This window comes from Neodiprion lecontei, chromosome 1 (genome assembly GCF_021901455.1).
Source record: "Neodiprion lecontei isolate iyNeoLeco1 chromosome 1, iyNeoLeco1.1, whole genome shotgun sequence".
Classification (NCBI taxonomy): Eukaryota; Metazoa; Arthropoda; class Insecta; order Hymenoptera; family Diprionidae; genus Neodiprion; species Neodiprion lecontei.
The window spans coordinates 13,895,688-13,918,369 of record NC_060260.1 but is presented as its reverse complement, the minus strand read 5'-3'; the positions used below and the strand labels follow the sequence as shown (position 1 = coordinate 13,918,369).

Sequence of the window (22,682 nt, the reverse complement as noted above, 5' to 3'; positions counted from 1 at the left end):
GTCAAGATCTTATTGGTCTTTCATCAAAGCGATGGCATCAGTTTTGTTTCTCACTTTTGAACCCACTAGATTCATACAATCTGCATTATCAGAATGTTGATTAGGCACATGACAGTAACACATCGAGGAAACACTGGATACTCAGATACTTACTACGATCAGATGACGGATTAAATCCGGGTGTTTACTGCATGCAGTATCGTTATTATCATATAAGATATGTGTAATGGTCATTGCTTTATTAAATTATTTTCTTGCACGACAGAGTATCACAGGATGAATACCGACCCGTTGCAGTGGTTCTCTGCCAGAGATCTTGTTTTACGTTGTCACTTTTGCGTTGAATACTATTTCCACGTTACAAAATCGTATTCGATTAATTAGCAACTTCTCGTCAACATATTTATATTGGCAAACTTTCACTTGTGTAGGTCATTGTGATCAATGCATGCAGTTCTATGCATGACATGCTACAAACCTTGCACGGTACAGAAAGGAATGAAAAGAAACACACAAACCGAAATCCATGCCCTGATATCTCACGCTGCCACTAAAAAGAGGGCAGTTCATAAAATACGTGTTCCTCATGTTTGAGTGGAGCCAAAACCGTGGATGATGACTTAATTGTTTGTGAAATATTTATGAGCTAAAATTAGCCCGCCATGGCTTGTGTTAAAAATCGATATCTTGAAATGCAGAAAATTTGTTCATCATTCATCGTTGACCTCTACCCGCAGGAATTTATTTCATGTATGAAAAAAAAAGAATGCTGTGATCAAAACCATTCACTCGTGGGCCCTCGTGGTCTCAAAATATGAAGCAAAAGTCCGGTCCAGGTCCGTAAATATCACATAGAGATATGAATGTGGTTACATTTGTGTATATCATACAGATAAGGTACCCAGTTAAGTTCACATAAATACCCCATTTCTCTTCAAATTTGGCTGTACACTTGAGTACAAGATTGCTAAAATTTCTAAGTCTTACAAAAATTCAAGGGATTTGAAATTTTTCAACTGATCTCAATAAATTTCAAAATATTTCAAGCAATTTCGAAAAATATCAGAGTATTTCAAAAGATTTCAAAGTATTGCTGAAGAATTCGAGTGATTTTTCAAACAGATTTCAAATTGTAAGAGACTTTAAACATTCTAGAGATTTCGAGGATTTGAAAACATTTCTCGACTGAGCTCAACCCCTCGTTTACCTTACATCGATTATAAACCTCAAATGCACATAAGACACATATGTATTTTAGTGCCATGTGTATCCAATCAATACTGCAATTCTCTATTTATGATGAGGTGGTTATATACGTTGTAAATAAGAAAGAAAATATTTACTTCCCTTATTCTACCGCAAAACACAGGTGGAACACATTGCAGCACCCCGAAATACGTACGAAAACTCTGTATTGATGATTGGTATGGTTCGGACGTAAATAACAATCGTTCGGTCATTCGAAGATCAAAAATATCGATCTGGGAACGGAGGTTAACCCTTTGAGAAGCAGGAATTTCAGAGGGTTTACCGCTGCTCTCACGATTGACGCCACAATCATTGTTTTGCTGCGTGATTACAAATGTGCCTTCATGCGGGAGGAGGTTAATATCTGCATTTAAAATTTGTTTTTTTCACCGGTTTACGTACGTATCAAAGTGTCCCTAAAGGATTTTGAACTTTATGTACCGGTTGAACGAACTTTTAGTGCGACATTGTCAAAGCTATAGCCAGAGGCCAGTCTATAAGTCGTCGCGTATAAAACGAGCTTCCGGAAAATGTTTAACTATTCCTCTGTCCATTTTGCGGACAATGAACACGTCAGAGTAGTACTTTGAACTTGGTAAAAGCTTATTCAAAATAAATACTCCGTAGTTATATATGATGAATATTGCTCGTATTGATACAGTGCCTACGGACAAGTGCCAAGTTTAGAGGTAGCTCATAGATATTTAATTGCGTTTTAAATATTTATGCGCGTACACTACATACTAACGTCAAAATTAATTCGTAGTGATACATTAGCGTATACAATAGGTGTGTCCAACTCATTTAGCCTATAAGCCACATGAACGATTCATACCAAATCGAGGGTCACGTGCTCGCAACTCCTCAGAAATAACTAAGCTGATTGTAAAATATCTACTTTGTTGGCCCTCACCTTATATGCGAAGTACATAAAGATGAGTTCCGTTTGTGTTTCATATTTTTTAAAAACCATTGGGGGTTTCTCCAGCTCGCTACAGTGTGCTCAAAATTTTTATTCTTTGCAGTACACATCTCACTTCAATTGAGCTCCCATCAAAAGCATTGGGATTTTTATTTAACTTTGTATAAGGTACAGAACACAACAAGTTGAATACTTCGACAAGTATAAATAAAAAATCAAATAGAGAACACAATGAAAAAATCAGAACGAGTTTTCTTCCCGATTGCAAAAATATATTCAAGCGCAACATAATTAAAAATAAAAGTGTCATGATGAATAATATATTCATTTCGAATCATGAGTGCTGCACGAGTATAGGCCCGTGGAACTTCTCAGATACCTTTTGAAGATATAGTATTTCAAATCTGTTGTTTTTGCACTACTCCGTATCCAGACTGGATTCAACTGCATTATAGTGAACATAAACAAGTATTCCTGAAAAAATACATTGCGTTAAGTAGAAATCGCACAGAAGAAACATTGCAGTATAAAAAATAATACTCACTTTTGAGAAAATATAAAATATAAATACGTATACATACGAACGGAAGGGTTTCGGAATTTGCAAAGCATTATTTTTTAATACAGATACTTAACACCCATTTGCAACCATCAAACCATAAATATTCAGTTCCAGACATTATGCTGATATCATATCCAAAATGAAAGATAGATGCAAGGAAAACAAATTATTCATAATATTTACTAATTATGTTGAAATTATATCTATCGGTAATTTTCAGTCATATTTAATTATGAATGTTTTTTCAGAATTATTGTGATTTACGACAGAAAATTTTTCGCCGTCATGACAAAACATATTCGCAATTTACTTCCGTGGACTTCCATTGCAATGTTATATGAACTTTCTAGCTGCACATTGAAACAAAGTTGCAAAGTTGAAATCAATTGTTAAATGGAATTGGAACTGCTCTGTTTCTGCTCCACGCATTTAACCCACTTAATTATCAATACTTAGCTGTTCCGTCCTGATAATGCGTATCCAAATAATTTGAGAGCCATGAATCTAAACTCAACAGTTGTCAGCCTCATTGTCATTGATATCTGGGTCTTCAGTGCATAAGATACCTATAGGCTATAATTTTTTTTCGACAGACTGACGTTACATGCAGATCAAACAAGATACCCGACACACGATCAACTTCATGTACGTGCATAAAAAAATTAATTTCAAAATTACATGACTATACTTTACTGCAAAAAAAAATGCCGCTAATGATACTATGATCAGATATTAGTAAAATATCTTGAGAAAAATAATTTTTACAATGTTTTAAACATGAATTTAACCAGTTTCGTTTGTCAATCATATAGCTTGAAATACTACAGAGATGTGGCACTTTTAAGTTCGAACAGGATTCACGCTAGGTGTAAGAAGCACTGCACGCAGCAGTATAAAGTTTATCAAACGTATGGGCCGTTTAAAGTTAAAGAAATGAGCTGGCCGCTGTTGATTAATTTTAAGCTTGTAATTTATAACACAACGTTCCGTACAAATTAGACCTGCCTGGCCTCACCCATGGATGTCAAACATTCTTAAAATGGCTCACCCTGTAAGTTTCTTAATGCGGAATAATGATCCACGAAACCCAACTAACACACAAATTCAACAACGCGTGCATGAGTAGAAGTACGGAATTTTCTTAGTGGACTTTGGGGTCTATTATTAAACCCTCGGTAATCCTTTGCTTATCAATACAGCAGCGATATTGATATATAATGATTTTTTTAACTTTAGAGGATTTTCGAATGCTAACGTTACAAATTAATATATAAAGTGACGACAATTTACGATAACATCATCAATATATTATTGTATATAGTTTCGCAATGATAAAAACCGTAAATCAAACTAACCAACTGATAAAAAATGGTGTCATTATTACTAACATTTAGTATACACATATTGGCATTCGGTATACGTAATCGAAATGAAATTAAAAAACACAACGATAAAAAGAAACATGTGTTCTTGGTTATCGTGACGTTCGAATCGAGAATGAAACTACGGTCATGTTGTAATCAGATTGAGAATGTGCTCATCGCAGTAACACAGAATGATCATGCGCAGCAAACACACAATCCATTGTGGATGGAAAATTTCAGGATTATACGACGATTAGCTGAGTAGGTATAATCGTATATTTCATTCACGTGTTTCAGTGCAAAAAGTCAGTCATCTTTATTGCCGATAAACAATCCAAGCGGTTGTATTGTAGGTTGAAATACGACAAGTAATATCTCGTCGTACCTCCATTGTGGAAAGTATAAAGAACGTGATTTTAAGACAGTGAAAGTCAAATATATTGTCGTCAGAAGTATACTCGTGAAGTAGCGATACGCGTAGGAAATGAGTATTTAGAAAAAGCAGAAACCGCCTTTGGGAAATCATCTCCCTATTGTAAAGATCGCCCGATTGAGAACCACTGAACGTCATTTACTGTATGATAAGGCATGATATAACAGTATATTTTAAGTGTGTGCATGAAAATCAACAAACCGTAATTACACAGGAATGGACACGTTGAATTTACATATATGTATGTATACGTTAGTTGACAACAATGCGATGAGTGTAATGTTTTTTTTTTCAATCTAAGAAACCTTCAAATTTGTCTCGTTTTCGAATGGAGTTGAAGGTGCTGACAAATACTTATTGGACTAATGACATTACTTCATGCAGATTTTGAAATTGAGTACGTCTAAATACTGCAGCAATAAAATCGATTTACGGACGAATGGTACACCATCATAGACTGTAAAGTCACCTTTATTCCTCAGGAAATTGCGGTGCCGTGGCAACCGGGGCCGCAATGGGCTGGACCAGCCCCGTCTTACCCATGCTTAAGGAATCCCCAACGAATGCTAACAACCCTTTTGGCCGGGCAATTACCAGTGAAGAAGGATCTTGGATAGGTTCTTTGGTTGCAATGGGTGCTGCATTCGGTGGTTTTGGTGCTGGGTTCGTCATTGAAAAGTAAGTAACTCATCATTATATCCCAAGTCGAAATTTAGCACCTACATTTGACCCTACCAAGGTTTGTTTAACCTACTTTGAAGGAAACTGAACCTAGAAATCCTACATTCACCCTCAAACTCCTAAAAATTTAAGAACAAGCCCAACATTGAACCTCCAACCCCTAAGAATTAAAGTAGCACACCTTACATACTTTGACGCCTCAGTAGACGATGGATCCTTTGTTATCGATATTCAATCTACAGCTCTTCAATTGGACCAGTGACTCGTCCTCTATAGATACATTATTATAGTGGCATTCAAGTGTTAACAATGAATAATTTAAAGACTATTTCGACATAATTTTGGTAAGTTTCAATAATATTTCAAAATTCAGTATTGCATTTCAAGTGTATTTATTCAACGCTCTTACGAATACAGAAACCCCTTTAACAACAGGAACTTCAAATTAACATAAGTACAAAAGTCTAAAGTTTATTAATACTCTGAACTGGATTGATTATAGTTACAAGCTATAAATTGGTATCACTAACGATAAACATAGAAGCCTAATTAAAAATAATCAATTATTGAATATTTTAATATATATACAAAATTCTAAAATTTATGCATACATTCAACTGAAATTAGATGATAGTTATGAACTATAAGTTTGTGTCACTAACAATAAATATAGAATCCTAATTTAAAAATATATCAATTATTACATACCTGGATTAATTATATATAACAACGGAAAATAAGATTCAACTCATGTGTAACCCAATTTATTGGGATTTCAATTTCATCTTGTATCGTTTCAATCGTAATTTTTGTATTTCAATCGCAATCAATCAGAATCGATAGATCTTTATCAGCGGGGTAGGGTTTTGAGCGTTTGAGGAAAGTTTCAAGCAAGCAGATTTATCCCTACTTCTGAAGAATTGAAGGAGATTCTAGACAGACCCTACTTTGAACCTAAACTTGGTAAATCTCGGGAAACTGCGGACTTTATTAGCTTTAAAGTAGAGTCCGACACTGCATTGAAATACAACCTACTTTACTATTTTTAGAACCTCCTAGGTATGGTTTAAACTAGGCGCTAATTGTAAGTTTCGACTTGAGATCAATTACGGTAGAAAGACCAAGCTGGTAGCATTATCCAAGCGATTACAGGCGGTTTATTGGCGTCACAGAAAATGCTGACGCAGAATTGGCCACAACTTGACACAAAGGCCCCGATTTTCCAGTCAATTTCGCAACATCTGTACGGCAGATTTAGGACGAAAGTGACGGGCCGAAAATAGACATAGTGTAGCCGTCATCATAGTTCAGCAAAAGAATCGAAATACGTTAATCTTTGTACACTAACCGATATCATGAGTCTAACTTTCTATACGTAAAAATTATAAAATAAGCACAATTTTTGTTAGACATCATATTTTCGCACGCATGTAGTTAGCACGTATAAGTCATGTCTATATTGGTTTAAAAAGTGTATTTTTGATTGACGGAAATTAGTTGACTTTATATTTTGTTGGCAATAGGTCGGTAATAAACTTACGGTATACTACTTGGGGCTTCGTTTCGTAGCACACAATAAAATCTTGCCATGACATCATTTACGTTTTAATATTTCTATATAGTTTTCTGAGTCATAGATCCACTAATAAAAATAACGTCGTCAAAGTTGTTGGTTTCGAAAAAAAATCAATTAATAACTCCTAACGTTGATTGAAAATAACATGTTAATACCAAAATCTATTTTTTGATTAACCCAGACAGTCCACTGAAAGTTTTAAATTTAGAATACTTAAAATTAATCTACCACAAAATGTATGCAACACCAAATAGGTGCTGGATGAACATGACAATGACAGATATTTCTATTTTCGTTCGAATGGTACAAAGTTAATTATGCGTTTAAATTTTAGATATGGTCGAAAAACTGCCCTTCTTGCCAGCGTAATCCCATTCGTTATTGGATGGATACTGACAGGGACCGCCGCTTACGTCGTGCAACTTTACATAGCACGAATTTTCTTCGGGTTTGCAGCGGGACTTTGCTTCACAGCACTCCCCATGTATGTCGGTGAAATTGCTGAGGTAAAGCTACCCATCCGTTCGTTCTACTTATTGCTTAAGAAAATATCAACGCATAAGGAAACGTAATTGAAAACCAACGAAACTTGAAAGTGGTATTTGTTACTTTCTTAGACGCCGATCAGAGGAGCGCTTGGGTCTCTCTTCCAAATGTTCATTACTGTGGGTCTCTTATACTCCTATGCTATCGGACCCTACGTATCATACACGGTTTTATGGATCGCCTGTATCTGCGTACCCCTCGTCTTTTTTGCATTGTTTCTCACTTTACCCGAGAGTCCGTATTACTACCTAAGCAAAGGACGCAAAGATGATGCTATCAAGTCTGTCGCAAGACTGAGAGGAAAATCTGCAGCTGGCGTCCAAAAAGAAGTTGATGAGATGCAGGTGCGTGAAATGTTATCATATTGATATCATATTGTTCGTATGGTAGTTTTATCATATTGGTTGGAGTCAGTTCAGTTACACAAAAATTATTATATTGTCACCCTTCATTCGATTAGACTAGAAAAGTTTTTTCACTGTACGGACCTTACAATTTTCCAATCAGACTCAATAAAGTCAAGTTCACTCTTTAAAGCTAAACGAAGATCGAGTCGAAAGCTTAACCACAAATCAAAAACGGATTTGACACTTTAAGCTTGATGAATTAATCATTTCCTTATATCAATATGTCGATAAGTATCTATAAATATATTGTCATTGTATTTCAGGTCGTCGTAGAAGAAGCGTACAGGAATGAAAGTTCCTATGCCGCCTTGTTCACAGTAAAAGCTAACTTCAAAGCGCTGTTGTTGACTTGTGCGCTAGTGTTCTTCCAACAATTCAGTGGAATCAACGTAGTTTTGTTCTACACCGGAGATATATTCAACGCCGCAGGAGGCAACTTGTCCAGCGATATTGCCACCATCATTGTTGGTGGCGTGATGCTCGCTGCTTCTTTTATCACTCCTCTTGTCGTTGAGAGACTCGGCAGGAAATTGCTTCTTATTGCTTCGTCGATCGGTCAAACAGTATCGATGGTAAGTTAAAAATGCACGCGAACAGAATCATTTACAATAAAACAATGAAATTTATTGACTATAGAGACCGTGCGCAAAATTCACGGCAGCGCCAAATCGATTCTATTAGTCCCAACCGACGGGCATTTTCCCCTGTCTACGCCAATGCCTCAACCAATCATAAACTTCCGTCGCTACGCCATGGCACGAAATTAACTAATCGTTTTGAATCGTCCTGTCGTATAGGGACAGTTAATAACGGTTTAATCGGTATTTCCGAGACTATCGTAACAACCGATAGCGCAACAACTAACTTTCACTTTTCTTACACCGGGAGAAGTCTTTTTTTCGGTAAACATATTTGTTCTTTCGAAAAAATGATGACATATAACCGCCAGACCATTTGTCAAAGTTAAAGCAAGTCCCGTCGATAGGGACAATTTTGGCCACTCGCGGCGCTACAGGTACTCACGCTCAGTCCCCATAAAAGCTCTTCGCACAATCCGGCATTAGCGGAAAACGGCATTACAAAATATGGTATCAACTTTAAAAATGGGCCTTTAATTTTTAATTTGAAGAGACTCGGGGCCCCTATTATATGATGTGAAAAATTTGGGTTTAAATTTGTCACAACTTCAGTTCAGTAGTTGAACATCTACATTTTGTTTAATTCGTTTGTTAATTGCTTAAACATGAGTAACCTGACTTGTTATCAGTAGGGATAAAACAAAAGAAAAACACTTGTGTATTTTAACCAACAAAACGTAATGATGAGCAGTTTGTGCAACCGAACATGGTATCTACTTCACGGAGATAACATAGTGCTAGTAGCAGCATTATGGCTTCGGTGGACAAGAAGTGGATACCAATACATATACTTATACATTCGTTAATGTATCAAGCTATTCCCATATCTATGGAAATCGAAGTATGCGCGTTTCAGATACTGCTGCGATATATGCAGAACTTACTGCACTAAGAGATGAGTGTTAGGCTCTCATTATGGTTCACCGTGAAAAACGAGTTAGTCATAAAAATCTAATACTAGTGTGGTCATTTGTTGAGCTCAAACATGGCGTGACTCTCGACAGTTATCCGTCTACCGTGCATCCATGAGGAAAGTGCGCACCTTATGCGCGTGCGTCAAGTCCTTCGAATTTTATTGGCTGACAGTTAGCGCCTGATTGAGTAGCGGACGCACTACCAATCGTGACTGTCAGAAAATGTCCCTAGGAGCCCATCACTATCTGTGGGCAACTGCTGTCGGTGTTGTTATGAACCTTATGAACCTCTACCGAGTTCGCAAGGGAAGCGCGAAGTTTTGGTATAGTATTTTGTTAATAATGATTTCCGGATTACAGTAATAAATTGACCGTCGAAGGAATCCGACGATTTGATTGACATGATTAACGCGTGCCTGATTTATTTTACTTCGGATTAGCTCCGAATCGACGAACTGGTTTTCGTAACAACACCGACAGCAATTGCCCACACGTAATGGTGGGGACCTGGGGACATTTTCTGACCGTCACGATTGGTATTGTGTCGGCTGCTCAATCAGGCAGCAACTGTCAGCCAATAAAATTCGAACGACTTGACGCACGCGCATAAAGTGCGCACTTTCCTCATGGATACACGGTATATTAATGAAACATGTAGTCTAAATCATCATCGGACTAACAGTTGATGCAAATATTTTGCCATGTGTCTCACAACACATAGCATGCGCTACATCGTCACTCGAAATCACAAAGTATAACGTATTAAGTATCAGTCTTAATACGAATACAGTACAATCCTTGTAACTTTTCTTTTACAATGTACATTCAATCAAGCCGCGTTCTACCCTGGTTTCGATTTTGCAATATGGTATGTAATAATGTGAATACAGATCGTGGTATCACCGTGACAAATGGTCAGAAATGTGTGATGAATTGCTCGTGACATGCAATAGTAAGTAATGTATGGACTTGCTTATCAATAATATGTGCTGTACGGTCTACAGGAAGACACCAAATTCGTACTTAGCGTGCATTGTACCATATTTATTGCTACGAAATGACAAGACATTTATGACAATGTGGCATTATTTTTAATCCTTCACTGATGCAGATTTCACTGACTTTTTCAATACATTAATATTACACTGGTCAACAGTGGTTTTGTTACCCTTGATGTTTAAGTGGTCTTAGAAAGATTTGATGTCAACGACCCTCGGAGTAGACGTAGGTTTTCAAAATTGACTCTAGTTATCTATTTCATCGACATTTTCATATATCAGTGAAAATGCGATATTTAAATGAAAAATTCGATATTGTTTTTAGTAGGTATCTAAAGTTTATCAAAAAAATGCTGTCAATGGTTTTAGTCATAGTTGATTTATTCAGACAAAAGTGAAAGATATATTGAAAATGTAATACTTTTCAGAAACTTCTGTGATAAGGTTTTCTTTTATACGATTTTTGGGACCAATGTCGTAGAATTCAGCAGTAATCTGCCATCATGTGACTATCCTACCGAACTTGTTATCGGTCTTCCGTCACTCTCAAATCCTGGTGAAAATATTAACATCTACCTACCGTTTTTATTTGCAAAACCTTCCGAAACTACCCCCCCCCCCCCCCCCCCCCCACACACACACACACACACACACACACACAATTTTTTTTAGTTGAGCTGTGTTATAATGAAAAGATTTGAATTCACAAATACGGTTTCGAATATTACGATTCACATTCGTCAGATTATAGTGATATAAAATATACAAAGTTACATATATTATTTATTAGAAAAGATACATTCTGTATCAAGTAACCGATGTCGTCATATTATGAACACATGCCTATAATGGATATAAAGCCCTCTAAAGCATTTGCACGTATTATACCTTTACATACAATTTGCTTCTTACTATCGCAATATTGTTTTCTGGAATTAAATGTATTATTATATAAGCGGATCATTGGTAATATTAGTTGTAAATAAGTTTGTTTCATAAATTTAGCTCACGCTTAAACCCGCGCTTGCCATATACTTATCTCATCAAGAAAAATGTGTGAACTATAAACTAACTTCTTGTGGAACAGAGTACTTGTATTTGTGATAGCAAGAAAGTTACGTTGGCTCCATAACATTAAAGTGGAATTTTGTAGACATTAAATATTAAGTTCCCGGTAATCAATTCCGTATGCAGGTCAGGAAACTGTCACTAACCGAATAAGGTCATCAAATAGCTTCATCGTATAGACGATTGTGTTTTGGCATTGAGTACATTTTTGACGTACCTGACATTCAGAGTACTTAGAAATGAAAAAAAAAAACAAATATGTGATTCTTCCCGTACATAATTACAGATTGAGAAATGCTTATTCCGCCTTTCAATTACATAATTGATAGTAACGTATCATATATATATAATAATAATTTGCTTCTACTTTGACCGTTGCAGGGCACTCTTGGTCTCTACTTTTATCTACAACATATTAACAGTGATCTGACTGCTATATCTTGGTTACCTGTGGTATCGTTGGTCGTCTTCATAGCAACGTACAGCTTCGGCTGGGGTCCTCTCGCATGGGCTGTGATGGGTGAACTTTTCGCTTCAGATGTGAGATCCAAGGCCTCAAGTTTAACCGTGGTATTCTGCTGGATTTTAGCATTTTGTATAACAAAATTTTACTCGAACATCGAGGTTAGCCTGGGTAATTATACTGCATTTTGGATCTTCGCCGTAATTAGTTTCGCTGGCGTCTTCTTCGTATACTTTTTGCTACCCGAAACCAAGGGCAAGTCACTCCAACAAATTCAAGATGAGCTAAATGGAATAAAACATAGAAATATTATTCCAACTAGTAGTTCCAGCCCTACCAAACAATGAGTAAAAACTTTGCTGTTCGTTACGAATACTGCAGTAGCCTGTGATACGAGTCAAACATTCCTTATAATTAAAATGTGTTTAATTTCACACATTTTCCCTAGCTATGGGTGTAGTCTGGTATATGTATGTACGTGTCACGGCAGATGATATAGATCCAGTATCAAATGGTAATGTTGAGATCTAAGACCTTTCTACTACCGGGTACGCATAGAGTTCTAAGCTCTTAGCTTTTGTTCTTTACAAAATGACAATAATGATTCCAATAATAATACTCGGTCTCACAATCAACCGACGACAAACTAGTAATCACCTTTCATAAGACTTGGATATAAGAATTTTTTCACATTAATAGGAATGCAATAAATCAAAAATTCAACTGCTTCACTACAATTTTTCTGTCACTTTTCTATATATTCTGCGGAATTAATAAACGTTTAATGCGAATACTGTTTTACCGACAATAACTTGAGAGATGAAGCTAGAAAGTTTAGCAAGAAAAAATCAGCTTAGAAAAAGGTTGAAATTAAACAAAAAACACACAAACAGAATGGTAAAGTCTGTTTATTTTATAAAATCTGTACAAAAATTCAACAAACGTGCGAAACATGATGTCAGAAGTGCCCTGCTTGACATGGAAGAACGTATATACATATTTATACATACCTACATACGTACTTAAAACGTTGAGAAATTATACGGGTAAAAATGGTACGTAATATGCTAGTTCAGCCGAATTTAATTATTTATACACACATAAACAGTTCGCTGTTGTTTATTTGTGTATTTAGTTAAACACCACTGTACATAGGTATCGCATGTGACATGTAACATCGTATGCGGCACACTTATCAGTTATCTGCAGCTTAGTCAATACATGAAGAGCTTTCACAGATATGGAGTAAACATTTAAAAAATTACCATAGACGTGACGGATATAAATTATGTTCGTAATATAATTTTTTAGTTTTTGAAAGCTTAAGAGCATACAACAACGCATTACTTTTAGCAAAGGAACAAAGTTGTATTCAGTTGCCATTCTACTCATATGATATTATCGTTCATTAATTATTAGCTATTTCCTATCATCATGATGTACAACGAAGTACTTCAAGTCTATTATCCAATATTGTACATCGTATCAATGTATTATGTGTATATAAGTAATATATATAATACAGCATAATATAATATGTGTTTGATGATACTTATAGCGTATCGCTTGTAAGGCAAATACAGAATTTAGAATAATATGTAGTGACTTATAACTTAGCCTACGTACTATAACGTGACGCCATGTAAAAATGTATATATTTACATTCATATTGCGAATACAATCGCCTCCGCAAATCTTGTTGTTACATCAAATAAGATACTTGTGATAATATTTTGTATAAATAATGAACTTCAATAATTAAATACATTGTACATGAAAATGATCCTTCTACAATACCAATTGTAACCTACTGTCACACTGATATATCATTAGAGAATACACGTATCTATTTGAACCAAATGTGGAGTGCATTTAACTTAGAGCGTTGCATGTTAATATTATCGGTACTTACTTGAACAAGTTGAATTACTATGCAATTGTTAATTTGCTCTTGATATTTCACCATGACCCGAATTTGGTTTACTGCGAATGCTACTCCTCCATGTAAATGCTCATAAGTTTATTGGGGATATGAAAAATCTAAACTGATTGGAGCCTGTTTCTCGCATAATCCGGTCGATGTGAAATTATCTTGTCGCATTGTCTCGTAGCAAGTGATGCATGCTACTCAAATTCTCATCATTATCAATTTTTTCAAAATCTGTCATTTTTATCTTAAATTAGTTCACCACAATAACATGATTCCCGTAATATCTTTTGACGAAATTAGCTAACGACGAGCCATTACGTGAGTGGGAGAGCGAACAGCGCTCACGCGGCAATTGGCAGTCGTTATCTAGCTCACACCACATACCGCATATCTCTTGCTACAGCTTTAATCATTAATTGATTGTGAAAGCGTTTTGAAACAGAGATAACGTGAAGTTTCGGTATCAAAGTTGAAAGAAGATAGCCAAATTTAATAGTAGATTATTTTGTGAAATTGAGAGGACAGGCCACCAGTAAGAAGGTCACATGAGCAGCAGCGAATCAGCTCGTTTCTCTGCCTACAGCAGCTCGACAGTGGCTCACATAAAGTACGCTTACACGGTGCCGTTATTCCGGTTTTAATATGGCTGGCGTAGTAATACCAGATTTAAAAATGCGTGTAAATAGCGCATTACACATGATATAACTTTTATATGTATAACCTCCAACGGTCAAAGTATTGCCACGACGCACAGACGTCAGTCTTACCTACGTACAAAGAAGGGTAGGGAAGAGCAGTGTACAGCACAAAGCCTAAAAACTCACACCAACTCCAGTATCAGCAGTAAGATAGAGGCTGTGAATAGAAGTACGGGTAGCAAGAGCTCCAGAGAACATTTCAACTGACTCCACCTTTGGTCCATTCTCCCTCGCGGAGGGAAAGACCTTAGAGAAGAGTGTGCAGAATCAATAAGAGAACAAAAAACATCTTCCCCAACACCCCAAGTGGTACTAACGGTAACTAAACCCTAAACTGAGCATAGAATAAGACTATACTAAATAAGGCTACTTTCAATTACTTAGTCAGAAAGATGGGGAACAATAACAACATAAATTATAAAAATAAAAATATTCAAATTTATATGTAAATATAGTCGAACTACATACATATATAGTTAAGTCTGTAGAAGTAACTAATGTATGAGAACTGTCCAGAGCATCCTAGCGAGACGCCCTGATGACACTCTCAGTAATCAGACCCTAGTTAGCTCTGTCCACAACGCGTGGGAAGAATCACAATAAGAAAGGGGACAGATGCAACAGATCCGCAAATAATTCTGACAGTAATAGAGCGCGTAACAACCATCCCAGGGAGCTATCCGCCGGGGCGGTTGATTTATTCATTTGTGAAATTCAGGACATTATAGGCACAGGCAGAAATTCCAGTATGCAAACGTGAGACGAGAGCCCCAGCATGGCTACGCCGAGTCTGCACCCATCTGGGTAAGACGGCTTGTCCGCAGTGATTCCCCAAGTCCCGCGGAGGGGATAGATCAGAATAACCCGTCCGACATTGAGCCTGTACTAATTGTTGGCCGCACCAGTCAAATACTGTACAGGACTGAATTATTGAAAAAACCTAACAACAGATATACTAGAGACTCGGCATCCCCTTATGTAACCTATATTTTCGGTAAAGACCCGGAAAAAAACTTGGGAAATTTACACCCAATGCACCTGGCAAAAACTTTGAGGGCCCATAACATTAGAGTCAGGGAAATCAATAAAGAATTCCTGATATAATTTAACCAAGAAGAGGACGTAAACTATTTTGTTGACAGGGGAATATTCGAAATCAATGCGAACTGGGTGGCGTTCATCCCCAACTCATGTATCTGTAGATGTAGGTGAAAATTATACATAGGATTCCCACAGATTTCATGAAACAAGGCATATGGGAGAGTCTTCACCCCTCTTCACAGAGGGGAGTCGAAAAAATTTAACTCTTTAAAAGAAGATCGGAGTTTGAAGAAGAGGATCACGACTACGGATTTGAAAGTACCGGCACAAATAAAATCTATGTTAGGCAAAGCCTTGCCGACACTGTCAAAATTTACGAAAATCTCGGAGTTATAAGTAAGTTTATCCCTGAAATTAAACTATGCTTCAGCTGTAAGCGCAACGACCACATTGGAGAAAATTGCAACCACCCTATCGGGTGTAATAGATGTCAAGCTAACCACAACGAGGTTGATTGTAATCAGGAACTCCACTGCGTAAACTGTGGCAGCCCCCATAGAACCTCGCAGGCTTCTTGCATGATTTTCTTATCGGCCACACCTCAGCCAGGCCACATAGCGGCCACATGGGGTAACTCATTACTCCACGCTGTAAAACCTAGTTGTACAAGACATATATGGGTGTTTTAAGACTTCTAACCGATTGTTTCATATTTGTTAAAGAGTTCTTCAACATTTCTAATGATTTTTATCATACTTGTCTACTACCGGCAGATGTCATTACTTGTATCAATTTCAAAGGTTATAGACCTCTAATTTCACTTCTTCTGAGCCTGGGATAACTAGTTACCCCGTGTGGCCGCTAAGGGTTAATCAAGATATAGTCAAGCTGAGGAATTCTCTAGGAACCAACTACAAGGAAGTTCAAGCATGGGCGAAAGAAACTTTCACACAGGCTCAGGGCATCACAATGCCAGAGTCGCGAACCAGGAACCCTTCTCGCCTCATCCAGAAGCAGGAACCGAGGTTATCCTGCATCCAGGCGGAGCAGAAACAAACTACCTTCCTTCAAAGAATAGATGCACTAAATCCAAAGACGTCAAGCAACTATCGCAGAACCTGGATGCCAGAATCGAGGTGGCAGAGAGTAGAAGAGAGGCTTTAGGGGGAATTCAGGCAGTCATTGAAACATTGAAGAAAAGAATTACAGAACTACATGAAAAGAATTCAGATCTCCTCAGAGTCTTCAATCAAACCGAGGTCTTGGCATTCGACGAAGCGATGGTAAACCGGAATGTTAGGCGCGCCTCCTCTCCAATTCCCAAACAATCTAATTGCTACAGAGACCACGGCTGGCCTATTTTGTGGAACCGAGATAACCACAGTGGGACAAATCTGACAGACTCTCGACCTCCACCTTTGGAGAGCAAAGCGAGTGGTTCTGTCCCGGAAACACTAGATTAATTCTCTCAAAATAAGTAGCTGTTAATTTTAGGTTTGATATTCTACTAACTATAAATGGAAATCATAGGCCGGAACATGAATGATATTTCCTCCAAGCATCACGACGTGGCCAACCTTTTAGACGAGGATGATGTTTTATTTGTAACGGAGAGTCGGCTCTCCCTCACCTTCAGATATACGCTTTCTATTCCGGGACTTAATACCGTAAGAAAAGACAGACCTACTGATAACGAGGGAGGATTATTAGTTTTTATCCATAAAAACCTGAAGTACAGAACCATTACTCTGCAGCAAATTCCGCAATAGGTAGAGACTACTGGGCTAGAAATGACATGTGGTAATACCACATATCATCTTTTCAACGTTTATATTCCCCCTCAATTAAAGATTTAAAAATCATAGTTATTGAAATTCCTCCAGAAAATGGAGGGATGGACGAATGCTATCATCACGGACGACTTCAACGCACACCACTCCTATTGGGGGAGCCGACTCAGAAATTCCAGGGAGGACTGCATAGCAGACATTATTTCCAATCTGAACTTCAGGATACTAACCACAGGACAAATTATAATGGTCCATCCAGAACTTGCCAGAAGGCGTGCACCCGCAAATATTTTCTCTTTCAATAACATACTGAATGGAACATGCACAGTGCCACCGGACCCAAAAAGAAGTGACCATTTTTCCATGAAAGTAACGGTCGGAAATGGATCCTTTCATAAAATAAAATCGTGTTCCAAGGTAGACACCATGAAGGTCAATTGCAAGGAATATAGTCCAGATAACCAACCGATTGAGCGGAATGGAAGATATCAATGAACACAACTTCATAGAGCAGTACGATAAATCAATTCAGTCCTTCAGTGAGACATTAACCAGTTCGGGAACACTCATGCTCATTGTTAATCAGGAAGGCTCCAGACGATGTGTGGTGGGACGACGAATGTGAGGCGACCTCAGATTCCAGGAGGAACACGTTAAAAGCCTACCTGTATAATAGTATAGATGAAAATTGGCACACCAAGCACCCATCAAAAGGGTGGAAAAGCTATTTAAAGAGGAGAAATCCAACAGCTTTAAGAATTTTTGCACATCCATGAACCACTCCAAGGACTTAGGTGTAATTTGGAGAAATATCAAGGGATTTAAAAAAAGATTTGTTAACCCAGGTCCAGTTTCTAAAGAGAGTAACAGGCTAGACGCGGATTTAAAGCTACAGGAGGAATTCAGGAAGCTCACATAGAATCAGCCCAGGCAGGGCAAAGAACACAATTGGAATTTTTCTTACGCGCAGAACATTGGCCTGGACCAAGGTATATCCCTACAAGAATTAGAATTGACCATTAGGAAGGCTAAAACGAATACAGAGCTAGACCATATCAGCTATGCAATCCTAATGCAACTCCCTCAGACAGTCATGCTACCATCAGACTGAATACTATCTACAATCGTATCCTTGCAACCCGAATAATCCCCAAGGATTGGGAAATTATAAGACAGTCGTCATCCCCAAACCAGGGGGTACAAGCCTCAGGTCGATTGCAATATCTAGCTGCTTACTGAAATTCCTAGAACGAATCATAAACGACAGACTCACGTGGTGGTTTGAGCAAGAACGCTGCTTCCCTCAAATTTCTTTGGTTTCAGGAGGGGAAAGTCGTGTCACGACAACCTTACAGAATTCAGACTGGAATTAGATATAGTGAGGCCACAGGACCTAAAAACGTGGGTGGTGTTCATGTTTATAGAAGCGGCTTACGACAATGTCAACATCATACTGCTTACGAACCAACTTATTGACAGCAAAATCCCCGCATCTATTGTTAGATTCATACACCGGGCGTTATCCAACAGAAAAATCTTCGAATTCTCGGAAGGATATACCATAGGTGAAGCGATTATAAGAAAGGGTCTCCCTCGAGGCTCTATTTTGAGCCTGTTACTATTACCGGTTGAACACAACGCGTAACTTCATTATAGAACTGCTGTCGCGTACTACACCTGATGCGGGAGATAAAACGCGTGAGATCTATCTTGAGGTGCATTCATAGCGCGATGCATGGGTCCGAATTCACGATATTCACGAAGGAAATTCGAGTAAACTTCCTTGAGTTTTGCATCACTGCCGAGGCTATTTTTCAACCGAAGGAGTATTTGATGCGTGCAAATTCGTAAGTTGCCGAGCTCTATTAGATTGTCATTGCGCGGTAGCCGAAAACGTAACAGCCGGACATGTAATGTCCGAAGCAGCCCCCTGACACAAGCTGCTAAAAGTGGTTCGCAAAATGTCCCTCGATTCTACCGCCAATCTCCACCACTAGTGGCACTAGTAGTTTTCAGGTAATATACTTCATTCTATTCCCAAACAACGCTGAAAATTTCCAGCTAGGAGTCGAAGTTGATTTTGAGCCCTAGTGGCTTTACCTTTCGTTTCATAATTATTTGTAATAGTAGTGTGCCTTATATTTTATTTCTGTTATTGCGTATTATATTTTCATTTATCTCCTGCCTATTGTATCGTATATCGAGTTCCTTGGAGTATAACCGAGCGTAGAATAAGCCTCTAAATATCACCGCACCTTTTGTTATTGCTATTGGCAATTTTATATTATTTTTGCCTGTAATTCTTTTCTCTGTATCTTCTTAAGTTAAGTTCTGCGTATTATTCTTGATTCTTTTGTACTGCGATGTATTTAGTGTATTTCTTTATTTTGTGAACTCTCCGAAATTCTCACTGTCTCATAATTTTGTATTCTGTATTCTCTCGAAAGTTACGTTTAGGAATTCATTGTTTAATTCCTCAGATCCGTAATTATTGTAAATTATTGATTCTATCGATTATGAATAACTCTACCGAAAATTATCTAATCGATCGTTTACGCTACCGATTTTGTAAATTGTTAATGAATGTCAATCCTTCGTACCGGTTATAATCTATGGTAATTTCGTCATATTATCTACCGAGCTATCGTTACCTTATTTTCTACCGATTGCAGTAAAGTTCTCTCGTTTTTAATTGACAGAATAATAATTTTCGTAGCGTCATTTGCAACTTGGGTAAGATCACGTCGCCCAGTGACGTGTAGTTTTAAGTAAATTCTTGCATTATATCGCTTCTCCCGACCTACGTTCATTTTTCTCTGTTAACTACCATCTCTCGTTTCAAAGCTACCGTTTAATTCTATTCTACCGAAATTTTTGTGAACAACGATTGCTTATTTTATTCACTACCGCTGTCGATACCATTTCATTTGCCTGCCTCAACCATGTAACCTTCTCGACAATATATGATCGATTGACCTGTTCATTTTTCCTGACTTGAGTTTATTCTTGATTTCATTATTTTCTTTAATTCTGTAATTCTTGTTAGCTGCCTTGAATACCGCCACTCTACCAGTTCGTGTGAGTACCTGAGCCTAGCCAGCCATACAACGGGTTCTCTATTCATTTTTCGTACGGTTTGGTATTATTTTTATTCATTCGTATTATTGTTTGAAAATCGACGCTAACCCGTCTGGCGCCCAACATAATTGATTTTGTTATGGTTTAATATTCTGAATAAGTGGAGAATCGCGCCAAAGTGTCAACGGTAAGTCCTCATCCGAGGGTAACAGAATTTAGCGTTACAGTACACATACTCACAACACCGTAATTAAATTTTTTTTAATTTTATTTTATCTTAAAATTCAAAGATATTATATATCTAAAGTTATTTATGGCAATATTTCCTATGAATATGACTAGAATCCAAAAGAAAAAAAAATATTATAAATATTAAAAATCTAATTACAGATTCGAATTGTTGAGAAAAAAATAGCATAGTTCAATAAAAAATGTTTTACGATAATTATTAACGGAGTTATTGAGTTGTTAATTAAGCGGTGAGAACAGCCGGGCGCGCGAAGCCTCGAGCCCCCCACCTCACGCCCGGCTTCATTCCTCCGACCAACGCCGCTCGACGAACGTTGAGCAATTTCTTTTTACTAGATATAACGCAATTGGAGATCTGAAAAAATTCACGGTGATGTCTTGGGGTATTGAGAGATAGCTGATATTTTTCCCCGCTAAATATTAATTACAACAACAATAAACAAAATAACACTTAAACACCGTTATCTCTGGTTCTAATCAAGATATTCATGTTTTTTTTATGTTTAAATTACTCGTAAAATTAAGGGCAAGTACAACCCATCATGATATTTACAATAATATGATTATTCTCAGAGATATCTCTATTTGTTTAAAAGCAAAAAATTTCAAGTCGCCCAAAAATTGAGATTTTCGAGTACAAAAATTTTTTTTTTTTCATTTATGGAAAGTACTAGTAACGAACTGACTCCATGATTTTTTGCCAACCCGTGGGCCAATCACATACGAAAGGGCAGACGATATACGGATTTTAGCTTGTCGCGGATTGTCGCTCAACTGTATAACACAGCCAAAAGAGCCTTGCACGATAATTTTCAAGACACTTCATATTACCTGTACCATGAGTTTCAAAGCCACACGTTGTTTATTCATTAATTTATAACAAGAAATGTAAATTTTTTTTCCACGGCATTTTACATTTTGCAACTAAACAAATAGAGGAAATTGATCTCACGACAGCTTGTTTTATCGAGAATGGTGAGACGAACAACTTTTGTTTGAACAGTTTTCGTGTATGACCATAACAAAGATGTTATTTAACAAAATGTGGGGTCTCAAGAGTTTAAACAATCGTTACGGACAAACCCGGACCTAACTTTTTGGGGCATAGGTGAAAATATGTTCGTCCGTCTCTAATGAACCTATAAGAAAATCGGCTAACCTACGTTATTCCAGAATAAACTTAATTTTATTCTGCTGGACTACAGTACTTGGATATGATCTGTTCGTTCTCTTAAGTCTACCATTCGACTCACATTCGTGCATAACTCTCTCCTTAATTTTCTCTTTCCTCTCTTCCACCGCTCATCTTACTACCTTTACCGTCAACTCTCTACTACTCACTTGCCCTCGCTGTAAACTCCACCTCCCTTTCACTCGCACTCTTATTACCCTTTCTCCACAATGTGCTGCCATCTATCTCTCACCATATCTAACAGGGGTTTGAATACTTCTATTGATTTGTCACAATGTATTATTATGGAAGCATTTATTTCTTGGATTACATTACATTACAAATGTGTTTATTTTTTTGTTTCTTAATCGTCAACGCAAGAGCTGATGATGGGTATATCGGGACAATCTCTTGAAACTTGAACATCTACTGACGAGCATTCGCGAGTTTTATCGCTGGCTACAGTGTTGCCAGATCAGGGGATTCCCCCCTAGATTTAGGGGTTTCTTGGAAACGTTAGGGGGCATTTAGGGGGAAAAAATGTTTGGGGTATTTTTTAGGGGAAGCCAAATTCCCGTTTTTTTTGGCAAATCGAGCAAGCGAGGTTGCCAGTCGTATGCCTGAACCCAAAATAACCCAACACAACCAGATACAACTCAATCCAAACCTGAACCCAACACAACCCAACCCAACCAGATACAACCCAACCGCGGTCTTACATACATCAGGTCCGGCAACGAAGGTAGTGGGGGTGGTTCATTTCACGGCAGTTATTTATCTCACGTTGTGGCCGCCAGGTCGGCGTTGTGATCGAGAGATGGATAATCAACGCGTGCGCAATGCAGCGCCAAGCTAATAATAATATTATTATTGGCACATTTTCATCCCTACCCCACCACGTACAT

General features: G+C 37.6%; 1 protein-coding gene across 7 annotated transcripts in view; it reads left to right on the top strand.

Moving 5' to 3' along the window:
* Positions 1-13,603, top strand: part of LOC107225611 (facilitated trehalose transporter Tret1) — a 76,307-nt gene extending 62,704 nt beyond the window's left edge. For all 7 annotated transcript variants that reach the window (XM_046731376.1, XM_046731353.1, XM_046731348.1 and 4 more), the window contains 5 exons: positions 5,012-5,207; positions 7,121-7,292; positions 7,404-7,676; positions 8,003-8,311; positions 11,739-13,603. In XM_046731376.1, the coding sequence (XP_046587332.1) occupies positions 5,012-5,207; positions 7,121-7,292; positions 7,404-7,676; positions 8,003-8,311; positions 11,739-12,167 (1,379 nt within the window). In that variant the 3' untranslated portion in view covers positions 12,168-13,603. The remainder of the gene's footprint in view (positions 1-5,011; positions 5,208-7,120; positions 7,293-7,403; positions 7,677-8,002; positions 8,312-11,738) is intronic.
* The last annotated feature ends 9,079 nt before the right edge of the window (positions 13,604-22,682 follow it).